The following is a 19832-nucleotide window of genomic DNA, read 5'->3' as shown; positions in this document are numbered from 1 at the left end:
CAATCATAATAAATCTAATGTATCTTGAAAATGATGTGATTTTGCAAATTAAGTATATAGGGCGCTTGTAGTACAGAGAGTAATCCTGACACATCCACAGGGTGTTGGATTTATTGTACATGCTCTGCAATCTACACAGCACATGCTTGTATGTTTATCTTCAGGATATTCCAAACAGAAGTGTGGTAGCTTTGTCTCTTGGGGTCCAATCTCTTTATGGCAAAGAGATTGAAACTAAAATGAAGAAGCTTGACTCAAGGGTGAAATAACAGGAAACAGTTTGAACTGACCCAATGCTTTGTCATGACCAGTGGAAGGGAGGGGAAGGCACTGGACTTTTCTTTGCTCCTGTTTTTCATCATTAGCGGCTCAGTGCACCTGATGCTTAGCCCCAGCTAGCTTGGATTTTGGATGATTGGACTTTTTTGTGAGCAGTCTAATTCAGTTTTGAAAACAAAGCCATTAAAAAAAAAAGTTTTCGGCCTGATCAGTGAGCTTAACTAACTCAATGAACTTTCTTATGAAACCTAGAGCCATCAAAAAGAAGGAATGATAAGTGGAGCAAGATGCTAGATTATTTCATCTGTCTTGGGTAACATTACTCAAACTGTCTGTAGTGAATAGTGAAACTGAGTAAGGTAGAAGAGAAACAATTTCAACTCTGAAGTCATCAGTATGATGAGAAAACTGCTGAACACTAGATCATGAAACCAGTAAACTGGCAGTAGCTGGACAGTAAGTCTAGGAGAGAGAAAAAATCAGGCAGCAAGGAAGAATATACAGTGTGTGATAGACTCTAATAATTAAGAAATGTATGAAATTAGAAGTGGGTGATTTCTTAGAACATTAAAAATGTGTGCATTTCCCCAGAATGAGGTTTGTCATATTAGAATTTTTTTTGTTTGTTTTTATTCTGAAGTTGTTACTTATCTATGAATGGACAAGCAAGCTGCTGGAAAAAGGGCGGTTACACATCTATCACAGAATGGTTGAGGTTGGAATGGATCTCTGGAAGTCATCTTTTCCAACCCCCCTGCTCAGTCAGGGCCACCCAGAGTCAGTTGGCCAGGACCATGTCCAGATGGCCTTTGAATATCTCCAAGGATCAAGACTTCACAACCTCCCTGGGCAACTTGTGCCAGTGCTCAGTCACCCTCACAGTAAAAAAAAAAAGTATTTCCTGATGTTTAGAGGGAACCTCCTGTGTTTCAGTTTGTGCCTATTGCCTCTGGTCCTGTCACTGTCCACCACTGAGAAGAACATGGCTCTGTCTTCTTTGTATCCTCCTTGCAGGTTGATAAGATCCCCCTGAGTCTTCTCTTCTCCAGGCTGAACAGTTCCAGTGCTCTCAGCCTTTCCTCGTAGGAGAGATGCTCCAGTCCCCTCCTCATCTTCATGGCCCTTTGCTAGACTCTGCCAGTATGTCCATGTCTCTCCTGTACTGGGGAGCCCAGAAATGGACATGGCACTCCAGGTGTGGCCTCACCAGAGCTGAGTGGAGGGGAGGGATCACCTCCCTTGCTCTGCTGGGAATGTTCCTCCTAATGCAGTCCAGGTCACCATTAGCTGCCTTTGTCCCAAGGGCACATGGCTGGCTCATGTTCAACTTGGTGTCCACCAGGATCCCTAGGTCCTTTTCTGCCAAGCTGCTTTCCAGCCGCTTGGCCCCCAGCTTGTGCTGGTGTACCCTCTGGGCCTGGCTATTCAGCCAGTTTTCAATCCACCTCACTGTTTCCTCATCCAGCTCATGCCTCCATCAGCTTCTCTATGAGGATCTGTCATTGTCATAGGAGACAGTGTCAAAAGCCTCACTAAGTCAGGGAAGACAATATTGACTACTCTCTTCTGCCATGTCTTGTCTCTCCACATTGTAGCTCAAACCTAAAGATGGTTTTGCCCAATAGCTCAGGCAAAAATATTTTCTGATAGGAGAGAATTGTGAGTTTATAGTAAATTCTGGATTTACTATAGCATAGTTGCGAAAAGTAAGCATATGGCAATATCTATACTGTTAAAATTGTTTTTGTTCTAAAGAGTTTGTTTGTAAGTGACTTCTGTTAAGGCAGCTGTTACATGTATTGGGAGTGAGCAGCCAAGTCCTGTCAAATCATAAGAACTGGCAGGCATGTAAAAAATGTATCTTTTTCAGTTGCATATCTGTCTATTCAGTTAGATCAACTTGTTTTCTTTTTTGCGGTCACACTTTAATGGTCTCTGTCTTGTGTCTGGATTCATAAAATAGATTCGGTAGCCAAGGAAGGATGCTAGAATTTCTAATTCCAGTTCTGACAGAGAGACCCTGTGTTACGTGTACATCTCTCTACTTGTTTTAACCCAGTTTATCAAACCAAAGGGTTTTTAACAGAATTGAATTGTTTAGAATCTATAAATGCGGGGTTCTGACTGATGAGTTCTGGTAACTCATACAAAATCTCAAAAGCAGATCTTAAAGTACTACCAGGCAGCTGATGAAAGATAGTGACTGAAGAGACTTCTCTGCATATTGTTTCAGGTGAGCTCACAGATTTAGGAGGAGGGAAGCAGAACAGAAAGCTGAGGCCTGAATCAGAACATAATGTTCCAAGCACAGTTATCTTTACAGTTATAAGCACTTAGGCTACATGCCTTACAATGCTTTTAAGCCAGTTGGGGATTAAAACTCCTGAGATTTGGCAGGTTTTGCTGGGACGACAGAAGAGGATACACCCTTCTGGTTACTTGCCTTTTCTCTTTGCTTTCATGGCTGGGATTACCAGCACTCTTGGATATGAGATAAAACTTGTTTTAAATGTAATCATGCTCCTTGCAAAGAAGGCTGTGTCTTTGCTCCCACCCCCGTACCCTTCTTTTGGGTAATTACATAGGTCAGCTCAAACCATGTGCAGTATTTTATTGTGCTTTTCATACCTCCCTAAAATCTTTTCTGTCTTAAACTTTTGCCAGTGATGGCAGTATCATGGGCACATAAAAAATTGCAGTCTCACATATGTGAAAAGGTCTTTGGGGCAGAGATTTGGCACATGGATGTGTGCAGGCTAAATTTAGGATATAAAGCTACAGTGTTATGTTTTGTGGCAATTCCCTGTACCTGTGAACTTACTCTGAGGTACCAAGTAGTAAAGCAAGGCAGCTCACCCTGGTTTTCATTGAAGGAAGCTCTTGGCTTTATGGCTGTGTCTGTGCAAAAAAGCAAGTTTTTTGCTTGAGCCTGGGTTTTGGTGTTCTTTTCTTTCCGGACATTGTTCTTTTCAGATGCTTGGAAAGTGTGATTAATTGTGAATCGCATGAATATTTTAGGTCAATTCAGGTTGTTTGAGGAAAAGACTATGTTTTGGTCTGGTACCTCTGAGTATTGTGACCAAATCACTGGGGAGAGGTACAAATGATGTATAAACTAGGAGAAGTTGTACATTTCATACCAAGAGTCTGTCTTCTGTTATAGATTTGAACAGCTTCAAGGAAAATCTTTGGTTTGGTTAATGCAGAATATGATTTACTTAAAAATGTAGTCTATGGAGAAGGAATGGTAGTACTGTCAAAACTGCATCTTCCTGAAGTGAATCCCATGAAGGCATTAAAGGACTCCTTCCACCATAGCGTAACCAGGATATCTTTCCTGCTAATCAAAAGCTAAATAATTTAGTGGCATGCAGGTAAAAACTATCCCAAATCCAGTCTCACGCTGTCTCCCTCTTGAGATTTGTGCTTTATGTTGCACTTAAGGTCTGAAAGGTCTGCATGTGTGAAGGGGGGATGAGTCCATACTAGATCCTGGAAGGCCTTTCCAGGATCAGTGCAGTCTATTCCATGAGATTAAATGGTTGCATGCCTTGACATTCTCAGGCTTATTTTATATTGTAGCTAAAGAATTGTTGCAATTCTGTATCAGATTAGCCAAGGATAATTGTCTATCGAGCCTCAGCAATGTTGTTATTGCCCATGTAACTGATGTGTTTGGAGAAGGAACAGTAGCTTTCTGGGCAAAAGTCATAATCCTGTAGTGAGGGTTTACTTAGTAACTATTCTGCTAGTATAAACTGAGAAGAAAATGAAGGGTTTGCTAATCTGTTCACAAGCAGTGCATGAACATTGAGCACAGCCTGGCTGTTTCCTCTCTTGCTTGGGTAGTTTAAAAATAGACCTCATTTTCCAAGTGTTTGCGGGTAGCCCCTTTGTGCAGCAGGAAGGTTTGATAGAGAAGAAACCTTTTATTGCCAGAAGCTGAAAGGATGTGGGAGGGAGAAGTGTAAGATATCTTCTGCTCAACAACCACAGGAATTAGTGACATAACTTCTTAAACTCTTAGACATGCCTTAACATGAGGAGAAGGGTATCTTTCTCCTGTCCTTTCCTAGTTATTCTCTCCTAAAAAGAAATTTCTGTTTTAAGACAAATTCAAATTGCACCCTTTCCGCTCTGTCCTGCTCGCTACCCGCCTTTGGTCTGGCAGCCAGAACTTCCTCTTATTTTCTGCTCTCAAGACCAAACTCAAATGTTTTGGGTTTTTCTGTTTTCATTTGTTCATAGTGGTTTAAATTAAAGCTTAGAATATCTGCAAGAGGAAATGTTTTGAAAAGTCTGATCTCTTGTGCTCAGTGTTCTTCACTGGGCACAGCGTATACTTACTCACGTGTCAGTCTTCCTGCAATCTCTGGAAGTTCCTGCCTGTGTGCGGTGGTGGTAGTGGGGAAATGCACATCTGCATGTGTGTGTGTGAGCACATCTGCCTACCCCTGGAGAGGTTAAAGTTATTTGGCGTACATGTCGGTGAATTAGCAGGCCTAACTGTAGGTGAGAAGGCTGATAAGAACAATTTTAACTTTGTTGAATCTTGGGTGACTCTCTCTGGCTTGAAACCTTTGATTCTTTTATAACAGGTAAACTATTGTGCTTAGGTAAGAGCAGGGATCTGTTACTTCCTTTGGTCTTAAGTAATTATTTTAGCAGTATGGGTAATAGCTGAACTAAAGGAATATATGGAAATTCTGTTGCAATTCCTGCTGGAGCAACTCTCAGTTAAGCCCCTCCACTGGAGATACCTGCCCCACGTTTGAGATGCCGTGCTTGATGTGTGAGCTCTCGCTGTGAAGCTCGTTGGTTTAGCAAAGGTAATTTGAGCTAATCTTTCTAACTTTGCACTGGAACAGAGAGGGTGTTCATACAACCAGTTCTGGGGGCTCAGCAGGGGATCGTAACTTGAAGAAGGGCTAGTAACTGAACTATAAAGAGGTATGCAACAGTGTTTGCATCTAACCAGAATTTATTAACCAAAATGGTAAAAATAACAAATAAAATGTGTTTGGATATGTGTTCTTAATTTACTTGCTTGGGGTTTTTTTGTTTGCTTGTTTTGTATGTACAGTGGACTGCATTTTTTTGGGAGCTAGCTATAAAACTTTGTCTTAATCCCTCCACTTTCCTCCTGCCCTCTACTGTGAAATTTTCTGCTATGGAGAGAGTCTTTTCACTACATTAGCCAGAGAAATCACCTACTAGTTCCATTTCTTCTCTTGGATAGAAATCTCTACATGGGCAACACCATTTTGTAGTCAAGGAGTGTATGTCCAGCTTTCGAAAGGATGGCATTGACAGAACTGTTGCCAGTGGTTTTCAAAATAAAATCCAAGTCAAAAAAACCACAAAGTGAATTTAACCAACTTGTCTTTAAAAGCTGCAGTGCTTTCTTTGGCTGTGTAGATGACACGTGAACAGGTGTAACGCTCTCATGTAGTAATGTTAGTAGCATGTGCTGCATAATGCTTTTGTTTTGGTATGATCTAGAGTAGGGCAGACTTCTGGACCATTTCCTTCTCTGTATCATCCCTTGCTTCCTCATTATGACAGGTCCTGGAGGGAGGGAGGAGAGGCATGGACCATAAGTGAACCAACATCTCTGCTTCCCTTCCTTTCTCTCCTTACCTTCTTTTCTGCCCTTGTAGCAATAATGCCTTGGTCTCTTTGCAGGTGACCTTTGGTCAGCAACACTGACCAAGTGAGTTCTTGGTTTGGGGAGAGGAGAGGTGGGAAAAGCAAAGATTTTGGCTTCCTCCTTCTGCCTCTCCTTCCTCCTCAGGTCTGTGGAGTGTGGGAGAGAGGCAGGACTGAGTGACTCAGTGTTAGGGAGAGGGGGATGGGACATCACTGCTGCTGTCTCTCCACACCTCACTTACAATGTTGACTTGCCTTGCTGGTTGGTAACTGCTTATCTGTGGAGTTAATCAAATGCAGATCAGCGTTGCATTCCTTGGGATGAACTGATTCTTCTCAGTCCTGTGTTTTGCAGATAGGGATTGTGGGTTTCATGCGCATGTTTTCAGGGAAAGGCAAACGGACATCTTGGCTGAATCCCAAGGAATGGGGTGGGTGGCAGAGTTTATATATGTGCTGGGGGTTGATTTGGCTCTAGCTGCTGTGTAAAGTTCACTTTGGCAGCTGAAAGATGCAGAGAGAAGCACTTTCAGAATTAGAGACAGTGAGGTAATGAGAAAGTGACATAGGAAAGGAAGTGGGAGGGGGGGGAGGGGAGGGCTCAAAATGCGCCTTGACATCATCTGATAGGTTTTCCAGCCTGTGCAGCAGCTATTTTTATGCTTTCAACTCACAGTATTTACAGCTCAATGACAGCCAACTTGCCAAAAGTGGGGGTGGTGGTATATCCCAGAGTGGGTTGGGGGACTGAAGAGCCTTTCAAAAGCTACGGCAAAGGTCCAGGTTCCCAGGCATGCTTGTTACTGTTGCCTTTTTTTACATCTGCATGTGGTTTACCTTTGGCTACCTGTCATGTCTAGGAGTTTTCTGAATGCTGACTGGCATCACTAGCTGTCACCAGCTAGTTGAACAGATAAGAGTATGTAAACTTCAGGCTCTTCCTGAGAACTGGAGAAGCAAGAATGTACAGTGCTCCCAGCCTGGCGTTTCTGCCTCTTCCTGAAGGTCATTGTTGGTGGGAGGCAGGATCCTGGGAATATCCAAAGCAAACTCACATTACATAAATGTGATCCTTAGCTGAGAAAAAGTAAACGACACAAGTGTCAGTGTGAAGTCTGTATTTATTTTGAATTATAAAATGAATAGAGTCATAAGACATCAAAGATTTGCAGTGATGTAGGTGCAGCATTCTGTTATTTTTCCAGATTTTGTCTTCTTGCTAGAAATATCAGAGAGATCTTCAAATGTAGTGGGCTCATATTTCTTTCTGAGGGTTCATCTGGCTTTGACCTCGACTGAGGTCTTTCTCATGTTTCCTGAGTGAGCATATATTGTAGCTGTTTAGTAGTACATTGTTTATATTTCATCACTAAATTGTATGCATGCAGAACCTTGCAGGCATTGTGTTGTCTGAGAACATTATTACTGGGGGAAGAAAGACAGAGAACCTGCATTGAGCTGCAGGGAGGACTGGAGGTGACAGGAGGCAAAAAATGCACATTTTAAGTTGGGGGTAAGCACATTTTTCTATCTGCTCATTAATTTGAATTTAAAGAATACATTAATTTTTTGGGATAAGACTAGTGATGCAGTTCTGTGTTACAGCTGAGCTGATACAAAGTCTAGCCTATGAGTGTAGCACCTCTCTCCCCAGCTGTGTTCACCAGCCACCAGCTGTGGTGCTCATCCCACCTGTTGGTATTGATGTTTAATAGGTTGAATTGCTTTATTAAGATACCAGATGAATGTCAGAACTGGTATTAAGGAAGCTGAGAGTGCATGGCAGGGAGAAGGGCAGAAGGTAAACTGAGAGTGATCCTTTTGGTGTAGCAAGCTTTAAGCTGTAGCACCTTGCAGTTCTGATGCTAACTTTGCACAAGTAAATTTTTGTGTGCTTCTGGAATTTAGAGGTCAAATATCTACAGCAGGGTTAGAACTTAACTTGGAGGTGGTTCACTCTTCCATATTTCTCTTCTAGCACGGAATGGGAATTTGAAAAAGCTGCTGCTTGTATGCTGTCTTGGCTTTTAAGGATAGAAAAATAAGAGAAAGTTAATTAATTCATTCAAAATAGTGAGCAGGTAATGATAACTGACATTTAAATACAAGTATTGCATTCTGTGCCCACCAGGCCTCAGAACTAGCAGCAGTATCTGTGCAAGCCATTTGTGCACCTGATATTTCTTTTTATTTCTGTATGAGGGTATAAATAGTAATGCAGCATCTTGAGGAAGAATACATCCCCACAGTCTGTATCTCATTTCACACTTGAAAGTCAAAGGATGTAAGGCTCAATATGTCTCATCAACAGATTATGAAAATTGGGCCCGATGTTTTCTAGACCAGAAATCTGTGGAAATACCTAGGTCCTGTTGGTAAAGGTGATCTTTCTGCCAACAGCACTGCTGCCATTTCCAGGGTAAAGCTTGTGCAAGACACTGAATGTTGGACATGCATTGGTGTGGATTGATCCTACTTTTCTTGAGTGGTTAAGCAACTGAAACTGTTGTTGGAAATCCTACCTCTGCTGTGAAACAGATTTTTCCATCTACCCTGCTGATTTCCAAAGTAACTGTCAAAGTTACTCATCAGGTCTTACTTGTTCTTACAGTGCACTGATATTTCTGTTCATGTGATTATTGATCAGACTTCCAGATCTCTTTTAGAACACTAAATAATACTGTAGGACAAATTTGATGCTGTAGGATAAAATTTTAGAATATCTTGCTCAGCAAAGAGTATATTTATCTGCCTACCCTTGAACCAATCCAGTGTTTTTCTTTCCAAGCTGTTTTCTGCATAGGAGGAAAGAAAGAAAGGAATGTTGCATACATAGCTAGAGCTCTGCAATAATACATTGAGAGGATCAAATCTTCATCGGGTTAGAGTTGTCAATTATAGCAGCAGAGGATTGGTTATATCATCAGATTGCCAAAACTGGCAATATATTTCATGTACTATTAGCTACTTGGGGCCCCTCTTCTTTCAGTTCTTAAAGTCATTGTCTTCAGAACTTGGGCAACATCTTAGGACTGTTTTGGCAATACCTGTGTATTGGCGAGTCAGCTGGATGGAGCAACTGGCTTATGTTTCCCAGGTAGTGAGCTGCTAGCTCAGAGGCCCTGGTTGGCAAAGTAATAACAGTCTTTGACCTCTGTAGCTGAATCTTGTCATTTCCACCATCCAGATGGTGTATTGCTTGCTAGCAAAAGTAGGACTCAGTCTGGCACAGGATAGTTGTTCTGTAGTTTTTACAGTAATTATGGGACCTGTCTGCACAGAGTATCAGGTCTGATTCAGTGTGCAGTTCTGTGTTGCTGCTGAAAGGGGAGATCTGGACAGTGTGTTTCTTCCTCTTCTCCCTCGTCCTGGCTTTAGTACTCTTACGGTCTGCCAGGTCAGCTTCCTGAAGCAGCTCTCTGTGGAGTTATGACCGCTAATGCTCATGCAAAAGCGGGCTCATCTATTTATGCAGTAATTTGACCTTACTGGCCAAAGTTCATTGTGAAACTGAACCTTTACCTGACTTTTACAAATCCTAAATTTAAGATGAGAGTTTGTGTTGAGTATGCACTAGTAATTTAGGAATAATGCTATTATGGAGCTTTAAATTATCACCAAAGATTTTTTTTTTTTTACCCACAGGAACTTTAGAGTTCGGATTCTTTTCTGAGTGAAGGTTGAACATTTCAGAGTAAGAAGAGTACTGTTGAAAGTGCTCAGAAATGTCACTGATGCCATCTAGCATTATTACTTAGTAAACATGTGAAATTCTGTATATTAGTTTTAATTTGTAACTTAAAAATATGTTAGAATGTTTTGTGCAGAGTGTAAAGTCATGTTTTTTAAATCTGATTGAATGACATTTTTCTCAGATATGAGCTTCATTATTAGAGATGTATTTCCCTTGTTGTTACTCCAGCCTTGCTCTATAAAATGGCTTGGATGCCTCTCAATCTGTTTGGAGACGAGAAATTTTGGTCTTGATTGGGGGTGGGGGGTGCAGAATATGAAATGGAGACTGTTTCAGTAGGGTTTAGAGTATTCACCTCATTTTTGTAATGTCCATGTGGCTGTCTTTGCTTCAGGCTTGTAGGATGACACTGATTACTATTAATCTTTTTTTCCTCAGACTTCATTACACCTTTTATGATGCATGCTTTGTGAGATTAAAAACCAACAAAGCCACCAGCTATACTGGCGAGAGTACCTCCTGGCTGTTGCTCAGATGGAGCATGCTTTTCCGTGTCCACTTCCAATTCCAGTACCATGCTGGGCAGTAGATAAAACCAAAGTTCGTCAACCATATGGCATCTGTTCATGATGTGCATTAAATAAGCTGCAGGTGAGATGACTGCCTCCATACAAGCACAGATTCTGAAGTTTTAGTGCTTGTAGTAGAGGGTTATTGATTGGGGGCTGCAGATTATCTTCAGGAGGGTGTTTCTACTAGGTTGTGAGAAAGTATTTAAGGGAAGAAGAGGTGAGAATGTGTGCTTGTACAGAAGTAGCCTGCTGTTACCTATATGTAGTCTGAGAGCTATTGCACATAAGAACTCTGTTTCCCAGATTATCAGTTTAGTTTTCTCCACAACTAAAATTCCATTTCTAATAGTTGAAATAGGAAGGGAAAAAAGGCAGTGTGGCTTCTGCACTCAGAGTGGTGGTGTTCTCCTAATTGTGTGCATGAGGAGGTGCAGGGGGAGAGGGTAATGCTCAATCACATGATATTGCCTGTCTGGCAGGTGTCTGTAGTGTGAGTAGAGAAACCAACTGTTCACTATTTTGGGTGAATGAGGTTGGCTGTTACTGCAAGTGGCCCCACGAAGAAGTCCACGCATCTGTTGATAAGCACCGCTCTGCATACTGGGATCCTGAATGCTTATAGCCGCTTGCTGAAACAGTGAAGTTTTTGTCTGAGCTTTGAGATAGTAGGAAGAAAAGTTTTGCCAAAAGCCTTGCTGATTTTAATCTTTAGATGTTGGCTGTCAGGATTTGTCTGCTTCTTGAGTACCTCTCTGTTCCTATGCAAGCACAGCCTTGGAATCTAGCAGTAAACTAATTTTTTTTTTCCCACTCTACCGCTTGGTGCAGTGACTGAAACCTGGTAGAAAGGGATTGCGGTTGGGTCTCTTGTGAGGATTAAGCACCCCTTCCACTAGCCTGGGACGCCTCCTGTGTTGCAGAATCTGCCTTCAGGTCCAGGGATTTCCTCTAATATGTTGGATAAAGCCAAGACACTCCAGCCTGCCTATGTTGGGATTGTGCCGCTTGCAGAGACTGTGTCAAAGCAAGGGAAGAGCTGTTCAAGCACATATCAGGATTCATACCACAGCTTACGAGAAGGTTAGCAGGCTTTGCTTTCTTTGTTGTAGGCACTGTATAATTGGTTTATGGGTTGGGTTTTTCCTTTTTTTTTCTTTTTCTCTTGCATATTGAATCTGCCTGCTTTTTCTTTTCTGGGCAGTAGTCCAGATTTTGGGTTTCCCACTGACTCCTGTGACCTGTTGTCCCTGAGTGTGCTCACAAGCATGTCACAGGGCAAGGCTGGAGCTCTGTATGTAGTGATTTACAGTGCCTGGACCTTGGGACAATTTCACTTGCATTTGAAAGTTTTAATTTCAGAGTTTAAATCTCTTCCTCTCCCCTATGTCTATAGGGTTCTTGTGAGCAATCTTTTAAGGCTGTTTTATTAAAGGTGTAAAGGCTTGTTTTGGAGTGGCAACTGTGCCTTGAAGGAGATAGAGTATCATGTTTTAAGTTTCAGTATGTTCTTTGGAGAGTGTGAAAGGAGTGGGGTGTGTATATCGAAATGTGATTCTGTTTTAGATAATGGGATTCTCCTGCAAATATTTGTGCGGGTTTTTTTATGGGGGTTTGACAATTCTGAAAAATTATGTAGACGGATAGAGGTCAGATTTCAGGGAGTGATATCTATGAGGAAGGAAGAAGATCTGGAGGGACTGAAAAAGATTGAGAAGATGAAAACAGACGGTGATCATAGTGCGCAGCATAATAAATAGCAACAAACAGGAACAGGGAAAAGATTATGGAGAGTGGCAGAATATAACAAAATGCCAATGGCAAACATAACAAGATTTATATTTTATCAGAAATATTGGATCTGTCTAGCTACAGATGAAATTTTAATAGGAACTTGCAGAAGTGAACAAAGGTCTTGAGGACAGTGGCCTCAGAAATAAGGTGATGACTGATTTCAAGGCGAGTAATGTCATCTGAGAGGAGTGGAAAATGACTGTCAGTGACATTTTGGACAGAAAAGTAAAGGGTGGTAGGAGTTAAGGACAAAAAGCCAGATAAAATAAGGCCATGTTTGTTGTGGAAAGATGGCCAGTGTGTGGAAGATGATTTTAGCAGTTGCATTTAGGGGATTTTTCTCTCATGCAGCTCTAGGCCTGCTGAGGCTGCCAAACAAAACTGTTAAATTTCCACCCCCTATTGTCACTCCCCTACCAAGCCTCTTTAACATATATCAAGAGTTAGCTTGTTACTAGATTTTTAAAATTACTACTATTTTTATTGCTTCTTTTCACTGGTTTGACAAAGAGTACAAACAACTACAGAAAAGGAAAACTGAAGTCATGGTCCTCAAATTCAAGTCTGGGAGTTATAAATCCATTAGTATAGGCAGTATTCCCAGATCACTTTGCTCTGGAGGCAAAGTACTGCAGCACATCAATCTTCAGAGGAAAAAACCAAACCAAAATAAAAAAACCAGAACTTGCAGCTGTCTTGTACTTGCAAGGCATTGATTTTCACAGAAGGTGAACACTCTTCATTTGGATGTGCCAGGATATATCTTTCATCCAGTCTCTAAATATCACAAGCTCTACAGTAGGATAACATGTAGAAGGAGGAAAATGAAATTCTGTAGTAGTTTAATGAATATAAAAATGTTTGCTGCTGTCTCTGAAGTGAATTAAGGTAATTGAAGTCTTGATAATTCTGATTATAGAAAAAGCTGTGTTGACTCTGCAAAGTCTAGCAATATCATCAGCCTACCCCATGTCTAATTCATTATACTCTAATATCATATGTGATGAGGAAAGCTACTTTCTACCAGCTACCAGACAGGAAGAGTAGGGAAGAGAAACAGATGCTACCAGCTTCTTTCATGTCAAAAGAGAAAAGAATGACCCTTTAGCTTTGCTGCTCCATTCAAGTCTCCTGCAGTCTTGGGATGCTTCTTATGCTGTAGCATGCCCTGTATTTTGCAGAGCCAAATCTTACAGGCAGTGGAGAAGCAGATGCACTCACGTGTAAACCCTTATGGAAGCGCTGGAAATCCAGAATTAGCATTGAGCTGAAACTATAACAACTGTTGTACCTTAGTTTTGGTCCCCCTAAAAATGGAACAGCTTAGCTTTGTTATTGTCCAGGACAGAAAATTAATGCACTTCTCCACCATACACAGGTGAATGGGTGCCAGTCTGCTTTTTCCTCTTACTAAAGCTGAGCAAATAAGGGGTGTCTTTTATTATGCTGACAATGCTCACACCTATTCTCTTAATGAACCTCATGAGAAGTGGCTATCTGAAATACACTCTGTCTTGTTTCCTTGTCTCTGGAAAACAGATGGTCTCCTAAATCTGATTTATTTATTTTTCTGAATTGGGACTTGACATTGAAATTTGGGAAATGCTGACCCTTTCCACACAGAAAAGGATTTGACATAAGGAAGTCAAAGTATATGTTGGGGCAGTTATTTGTAAATTCCTAGAATTCAACAATACATAAACATGTTTTCTATTCAAGAATGCCTTGGAATGATTTAGTTTTCAAATACCAGAGCCCACTTTGCAGTTCCTAGATTAGTTAACACAACAGTATGGTAGCCCCTCATGAAAGATATGAAGAGGGAATCACAAGCTTTACAAAATTACAGAAAGCTACTCAAAAACTGATTAAAATTCATGTGAGTCTAGCTTGGAATTTACTTTTAGAAGTACTTAATTCTAACTTTTCCGCCTCTGTGCAACGTCTTCCATTCATTGCTCTTACGCTAAACACCTTTTTTTGGCAATCCTCCCTTCAAAAATGTTCAGTGTGACTTGGGGGCTGACAGTGAAACTCACCTGTCTTTTTCCAAGATTTGTGTCTCAGGGCCCAGACACATGAACGAGTTCCTGCATGCCATCTGATCTGCGGTAACTGTGTGCACATTCTTGGTGCACAGCAAATGTGAGGTAATTTGAGTTAGCTTAGCCTTTGATTAAACTATTAATATCTGTTCAGTACTTTAAAGAGATCAGGAGTCATGCAAGTGTTTGTTAACATATGGCTTTCTTCACGAGTGATCTAGACCTTATTGTCCCTAAGGCCTCTGGGCACCTGAAGGTACAGCTGGCTGGTGTCGGTGGCCATACCTCACCCAGTAGAGGGCAGAAGAACCTGCACGTGTAGACTTGGAAGCTCTTAACACTAAGGAGATCCTCACCAAGACAGCAGCCCCTGCATCCCAGGCATCTCACAGCAATGCAGGGTGATATTTTTCTGTAAAGGTTGACCTCTGTCTCCCTAGTTCAGAGTGGACATGAAGATGTGGTGGGAGATGTCAAAGAGATGCTTCATGCAGATGCATGGGTAAGGAATGTCAGAAACCAGTCACAAAATGTAACAGGCGCATCTCTGAATTACGGCCAGTTATGTCCCACAATTCAGAATTATTTATGCAAATAGTGCTCTGACACAGAAGAACATAAAAAAATGTGTTGAATGTATGGGGAGCTAATCTGCTGGCATTTCTTGTGGCAAATCCAGAGGCACACCAGACATACATAGTTAGATTCCCTGTAGCTTCATGCTGCAACCACTCTGCAAATGTGTGTCACAGTGACTGTGACTATGCTTAAAAGGTAAGAGGTGCAGTGAAGATAAGGTAATGATATATTAATGTGAGGTAGTTTGAAGTTGGCAGTAAGATGGCATTTAAATTTATTTTTGCTTAATTCCTCATTTGACTGTGCCTCATTTGACTGTGAAGACTAGAGGTGTTTCAGGGTATTTGTTAACTTTAGGACATGAATTGGAAGCTTAGGGAAAGGGTTAACACTCAATGACCAGGGTTTTTATAAGTCAGTTGTTACCAGTGAAAGGAGAGTCATAGCATTATCCCCTGAGTTGAATTCACATGTTTTTTCATTCCTGCTGCCCTAATGTGTTTTTGGTTCTTTTGGATATGACATGTTTTCCCCTCTTGGAGTTTACTGAACTATTCCTGTCAGTGTAATGATCCCCAGCTGTTGCTTTAGCCCTAGCTATTTTCATGCTGGGAATGGGAGGAGGAGGAGTAGAGGGACAGAAGCTAGCTTGTTTACCACGCTGTGATCTACTTAATTTGTCAAAAAGCATCTACTATAATACTTTCTTTAGCACAAAGTAATACTAAAAGGGAAGAGTTGTAGACTTGGACCTGCAAGAGCAAGGAGGTCTAAGCACTCAACACATGCAGCAAACAAAAAGAATAGAAACTGGGTGTGGTGCGATGAGTACAGCTGTCAATAGCATTTATGCAGACAATGCTTTGAACTAGTTATGATACCAAGTAAAATTTGCAGTAAGTGCTTTCCTGCCCTATCAACTGAATTTTCTTCACAGTTGAACCGAGCTTCATGTTCAGTGACAATGGTGCTGGGGTACTGATAATCCCAGCAACTGGGAAACATGTTAATAAAGCTTGAAAAAACTTGTGTGGCTTTGAAATTATTCATTATTTGATAATTATCTATTTTTTTTGAGAAAATATCTGTATTTATACTTTTAAACAGTAAATGACTGATGTTTAGACTTCCCCGGAGCTGTTAAAAAGTAGCTGCTTTTTTGAAAAGAGAACTATCATACTTCGGCTCAGATTGCCTGTTTTGCATCCAGATACAACTTCTGCAGCTAACATGCTTGTTCAGAGTCCTTGCCAGACAGATGTCACTATGGCTGTCCTGCTCAAAGAAGATAAGGGTCAGCGACAGTTGTGGTTTCTGCTCATGTTTTTGGATCCACATCAGGCTGCCTGTGTAAATCTTATCTCAGTACTTGTGTCATCTATAATCTGTCACTAGTCACCTCAGATTTTTCAGCATTTTGTCACACCTGCAAGTCATTGATCAACAACTTAACGAATATCTATACCAAAAATAAGTGCCTGCTTAGATCTTTCCTTTCGTGCCCCAACTCCCATCTACCCAGTCTTTTCTGAGCATTGAATTACTGATCTGGTCACCTGCTGCATCAATAAATTTTGATCCAAAATGTTAAAGCAGCACATTTCTTGGCAAGAACCTTTGCAGTCTATGGTAGAAAACAGGGTAGTAGCTTAGGTTTATCAAATGAAAAAATGCAGGGAGCCTATGGGGCAAATTTTGTTCCTTTTTCTTGTAACGAGGCCTGTATGCGAATGCCTAATCTGCTGAATGGCAACGTGGGGCATTCATGTTTTCTTTCTCTTACTGTGGCTGGTTGAAGTAGATACAATGTTTTTCCCTGACAGCGTGGAAAATTTACTAACCTGATACCTCCCCAAACCAAGAGCAGGCCTGCAGTAGCTAAAGTACATTGCAACATGCTGATTACTAATAAGAACTAAAAAATGTTTTTTGCTCGTCAGTGTAGTCAGGACTTTTCCTGGTGTTCAATGAAATGGGTAGAAGAACTGTGCAGGTAGCTTATGGTCAAAGCTCATTTGGTATATAATATAGTAAGTATTCTTCCAAGAAAAAAAAGATTTGAATTTTCTATCTAAAGTTAGACTTAGCCTGATGAAGCTAACAAGAAATGTGAAAGGTTGATAATAAAGAAGAGGATATATTGCTTTGGGACATGGAATCTTTCCAAAATTGACAGTGAAAATTGGTGAATCCAGGCTTTCTGGACAATCTCATTTCAATAACAGCCTTTCAGAAGGAAGCAGCTATAAAGAAAATATTTTGTAAAAAAAGAGCTATTTGAAAGTTTCCAGTAGAAGTGCCCATAATGGATTTTTCTCCATGGTAGGGACAGCTATCATCTGTTGCAGCCATTCTTATAAAGACCTCATTCTGTGGTCTTTGTCCCCAAAGGCAGCTCCTGGGCCTGTCACCATTCTGAGGGTGTTTCCCGTAATGTCTCTGCCGCACCCTACTAGCTGACACATTTAACATCTTTTTGGTAACCTTCCTCACTGAAACACTTGTTATGATATAAACATTGTGCTGCCTAGCTGCATTTTTGAGGGGGGGATCTGAGGGGTGCTTTCCGGGTGACAGAAGGAGGAGATCCACTTTCGACTTTCTCAGTGTGGAGGTTCCCCAGCTTCATGCTACTACATGTTTCTCTAGTATTAAATGTGTGGAGGCTATAGCTGTGGTTTTTGTAGGAATTGAATGTGGCAGTAGCTATGTTCTTTGGTAACTCATGTCTGCAAATTTCACAGCATTGCTGGAAGCCAGGATGTACAAGCTCCCTTGCGAAATTTGGTCATTATTACAAGCAGCATGTAACATGTCCCTGCAAACAGTTGTAGGTTTTCTTATTTTGGTGAATGCTCTTTCTGATGCTCTTTTGATGCTCTTTTTCTTCACTTTCACTTTCCTAAGCTTTCATGCCTCTTTCTGTATTATACTTGTGTATGAAAGTCCTCCTAAGCCTGCTTGCAGGCTCAAACCCTTTTCCATGCTCTGATGGCAAATTGTCCCTTTTCAGAAGCAGAAGACAACATTTTAGAAGTAGGTGCCAAACTAGTAGTACCTTTGTGCCTCACTGAGAGACTGTTTTACTGCTGCTAATAATAGGTGTGTCATTGACTGCAGGCAGTTTAGAACGAGATTGTATCTTCAGGACTGACATGTGACTGTGAATCTAACTACAGCCGTTACAAACACTGTCACCACGTAACTATCTTCCCAGCCCCTTTGCTGGAGAGAGCCACAGAAAGGATATGTGTCAGCCCTTCACTTGCTTTTGTTCAGTATATTAGCGAAAGCCCACCTCTATTAGCAGTTGGAGAGAATCTTACACTGTGTGTAATGAGTGTGGGAGTACCTGCTGTTGCCAGCAGTCTCCTCTGTGCCCTTCAGTAGAGGGCTGAGCCAGCAGTAACATTTTAAACATCTCCAGAATTTGTCCACCAGTCTGAAGTCAGTGGTCATACAGGCCATTCTGGACTGCTGGGTTTTTTTAGTTTGCTGATTGACCTGTTACATAGATTTATATTATTTAGATATTTATAGCTATGAGAGCACTTAAGAACCACATTAAGCTTCATAACCAGATTTGTTTTCAATGCTGTGGATCTTCCCTGGTGGAAAAACCCGAGAAAGTCGGTCCTGGAGAGCTACAGTCCAGAGCGTTGAAAGAAAGTAAATACCCAAAGAGAAAGGAAGCAAAAAGTAGTAGATATACGTTGTATGATGTCAGTTTAATGAGTTTAAGGAAATTTGATGTGCTTTTTATGTGTAATGCAAATTCTGGGGTTCAACTTCCATACTGGGCTGCTGTTAAGGAACTGATTTCTAATGTTAGAGGGGTGTGATGGCCATAGCTGATTCTTGTAACTTTTTTACAAGTAGAAACAGAATTGTAATAGAGTTTGTACTTAAACTGTAAAGAAGGTGTCAGACTGCTGCAGTACAAAGGCCAGGATCTTTATTTGAACCACAGATGCTATGATTGTGGCATGTGTTCTTTGCAATCTTTGAGAAAACAGCAAAGATGTTTCTCACTACCTTGAATCGAAGAACTATGGTGATTCCTTGTAGCATCCACCTGAAATTCTTGCTAAGAGAGGATGCTGTAGCTTGGACAAAAGCTGGTGGCAGGAATGCTAACCAGATAGGGAATGCTCCGTGTCTTTATTTTACATGTAATATGCATGTTGGGCAAAACCACTTTTGTTCCATGTCCTGTGAAATAACTGTCAGCACAATCAAACAACTGAAACTGGGAGATGCTCAAGCTAGCTAATTTAAAATTATAAGGGTCAACTTTCTGAGTTCCCTATATAACCGGTTAATTACTTCTAAAGAACTGCTGGTTTTGTATTTAAATTTGCATACTTCTAAGTCCTTTTTTCTACCACTTGTGGAAAAACACATTTGTGCTCATTTGCATTTGGTTTCTGTAAACCAAACATCTTTAGGTGGTTAAGAATCTGAAATGGTCTTGGAAATACAGAATTATTCCATGTTTAAGTGGAAAACCCAAAAACACAGCTCATATGTTGAGGTTCCCAGCTGTTGCCACAGAAGTTCTGTGGTATCTTGACCATTAGATGATTTCTATGAAGGGAACTTTTTCCATCTGTAGAGGGTGCCCTGTGGCAGAAGAAAGGCTGAATCACTGGGCCAACACCAGTCTCTGAGAAGTTTGAGGAAATTTTTGGCCTTGATCTGGGAGGCTGTTAGTACACTGCTGTGCTGTAGCAGAAATTGCAGTATGGGAGGTGAGCTATGAAGGGAAAATATTAGACCATGTCGCTTGTTGCTGAAACAGGCATGGGAGGATTTCCTCATCAATTTTAGTATTATAAACATGTCTAATCAATCATGTGCTTTATGGATGTGTCTTGGCACTGTCTCAAGACTTGATTTTTTTTTTTCCTGCTTATTTAGAAACACAGAAAAACGTATTATACCTTCAACCCAGAGTTTTAAATAGCATGAAAAATTGTTCAGATTCTGCTGTATCTCCAAACAACTTTTTTTTTTCCTGTATAATTTCTCAGAAAAAAATATGAACAACTCTCATGTCTCATCTGTAAAAAAAATAAAAAGGTTTAGCTCTTTCTATAAGCAGAGATACCTTTATCTTTACAAAAGAAAAATGAAAAGGGTTCAAACTTGTTTTTCCCTTGTGTAGCTTGCTTTTGTGCTGTCACATTAGCAGACAGCTGTAGATTTGATTGTCAGGATATA

The 19832-nt window shown here is 40.9% G+C and overlaps 1 protein-coding gene across 2 annotated transcripts in view; it reads left to right on the top strand.

The window, feature by feature from the left end:
• Window positions 1-19832, top strand: part of MRTFA (myocardin related transcription factor A) — a 97493-nt gene that overhangs the window by 37176 nt on the left and 40485 nt on the right. Inside the window, exon 1 of one of the 2 annotated variants that reach the window (XM_074826733.1) lies at window positions 11039-11274. The exons of the other annotated variant lie outside the window; for it this stretch is intronic. Coding sequence (XP_074682834.1) covers window positions 11148-11274 — 127 coding nt within the window. The 5' untranslated portion in view covers window positions 11039-11147. Of the gene's footprint in view, window positions 1-11038; window positions 11275-19832 lie in introns of those variants that run through there. 2 annotated transcript variants of the gene reach the window in all.

Source organism: Strix aluco, chromosome 5 (assembly GCF_031877795.1).
Source record: "Strix aluco isolate bStrAlu1 chromosome 5, bStrAlu1.hap1, whole genome shotgun sequence".
NCBI lineage: Eukaryota > Metazoa > Chordata > Aves > Strigiformes > Strigidae > Strix > Strix aluco.
This window is presented reverse-complemented; position numbering and strand designations above follow the sequence as displayed.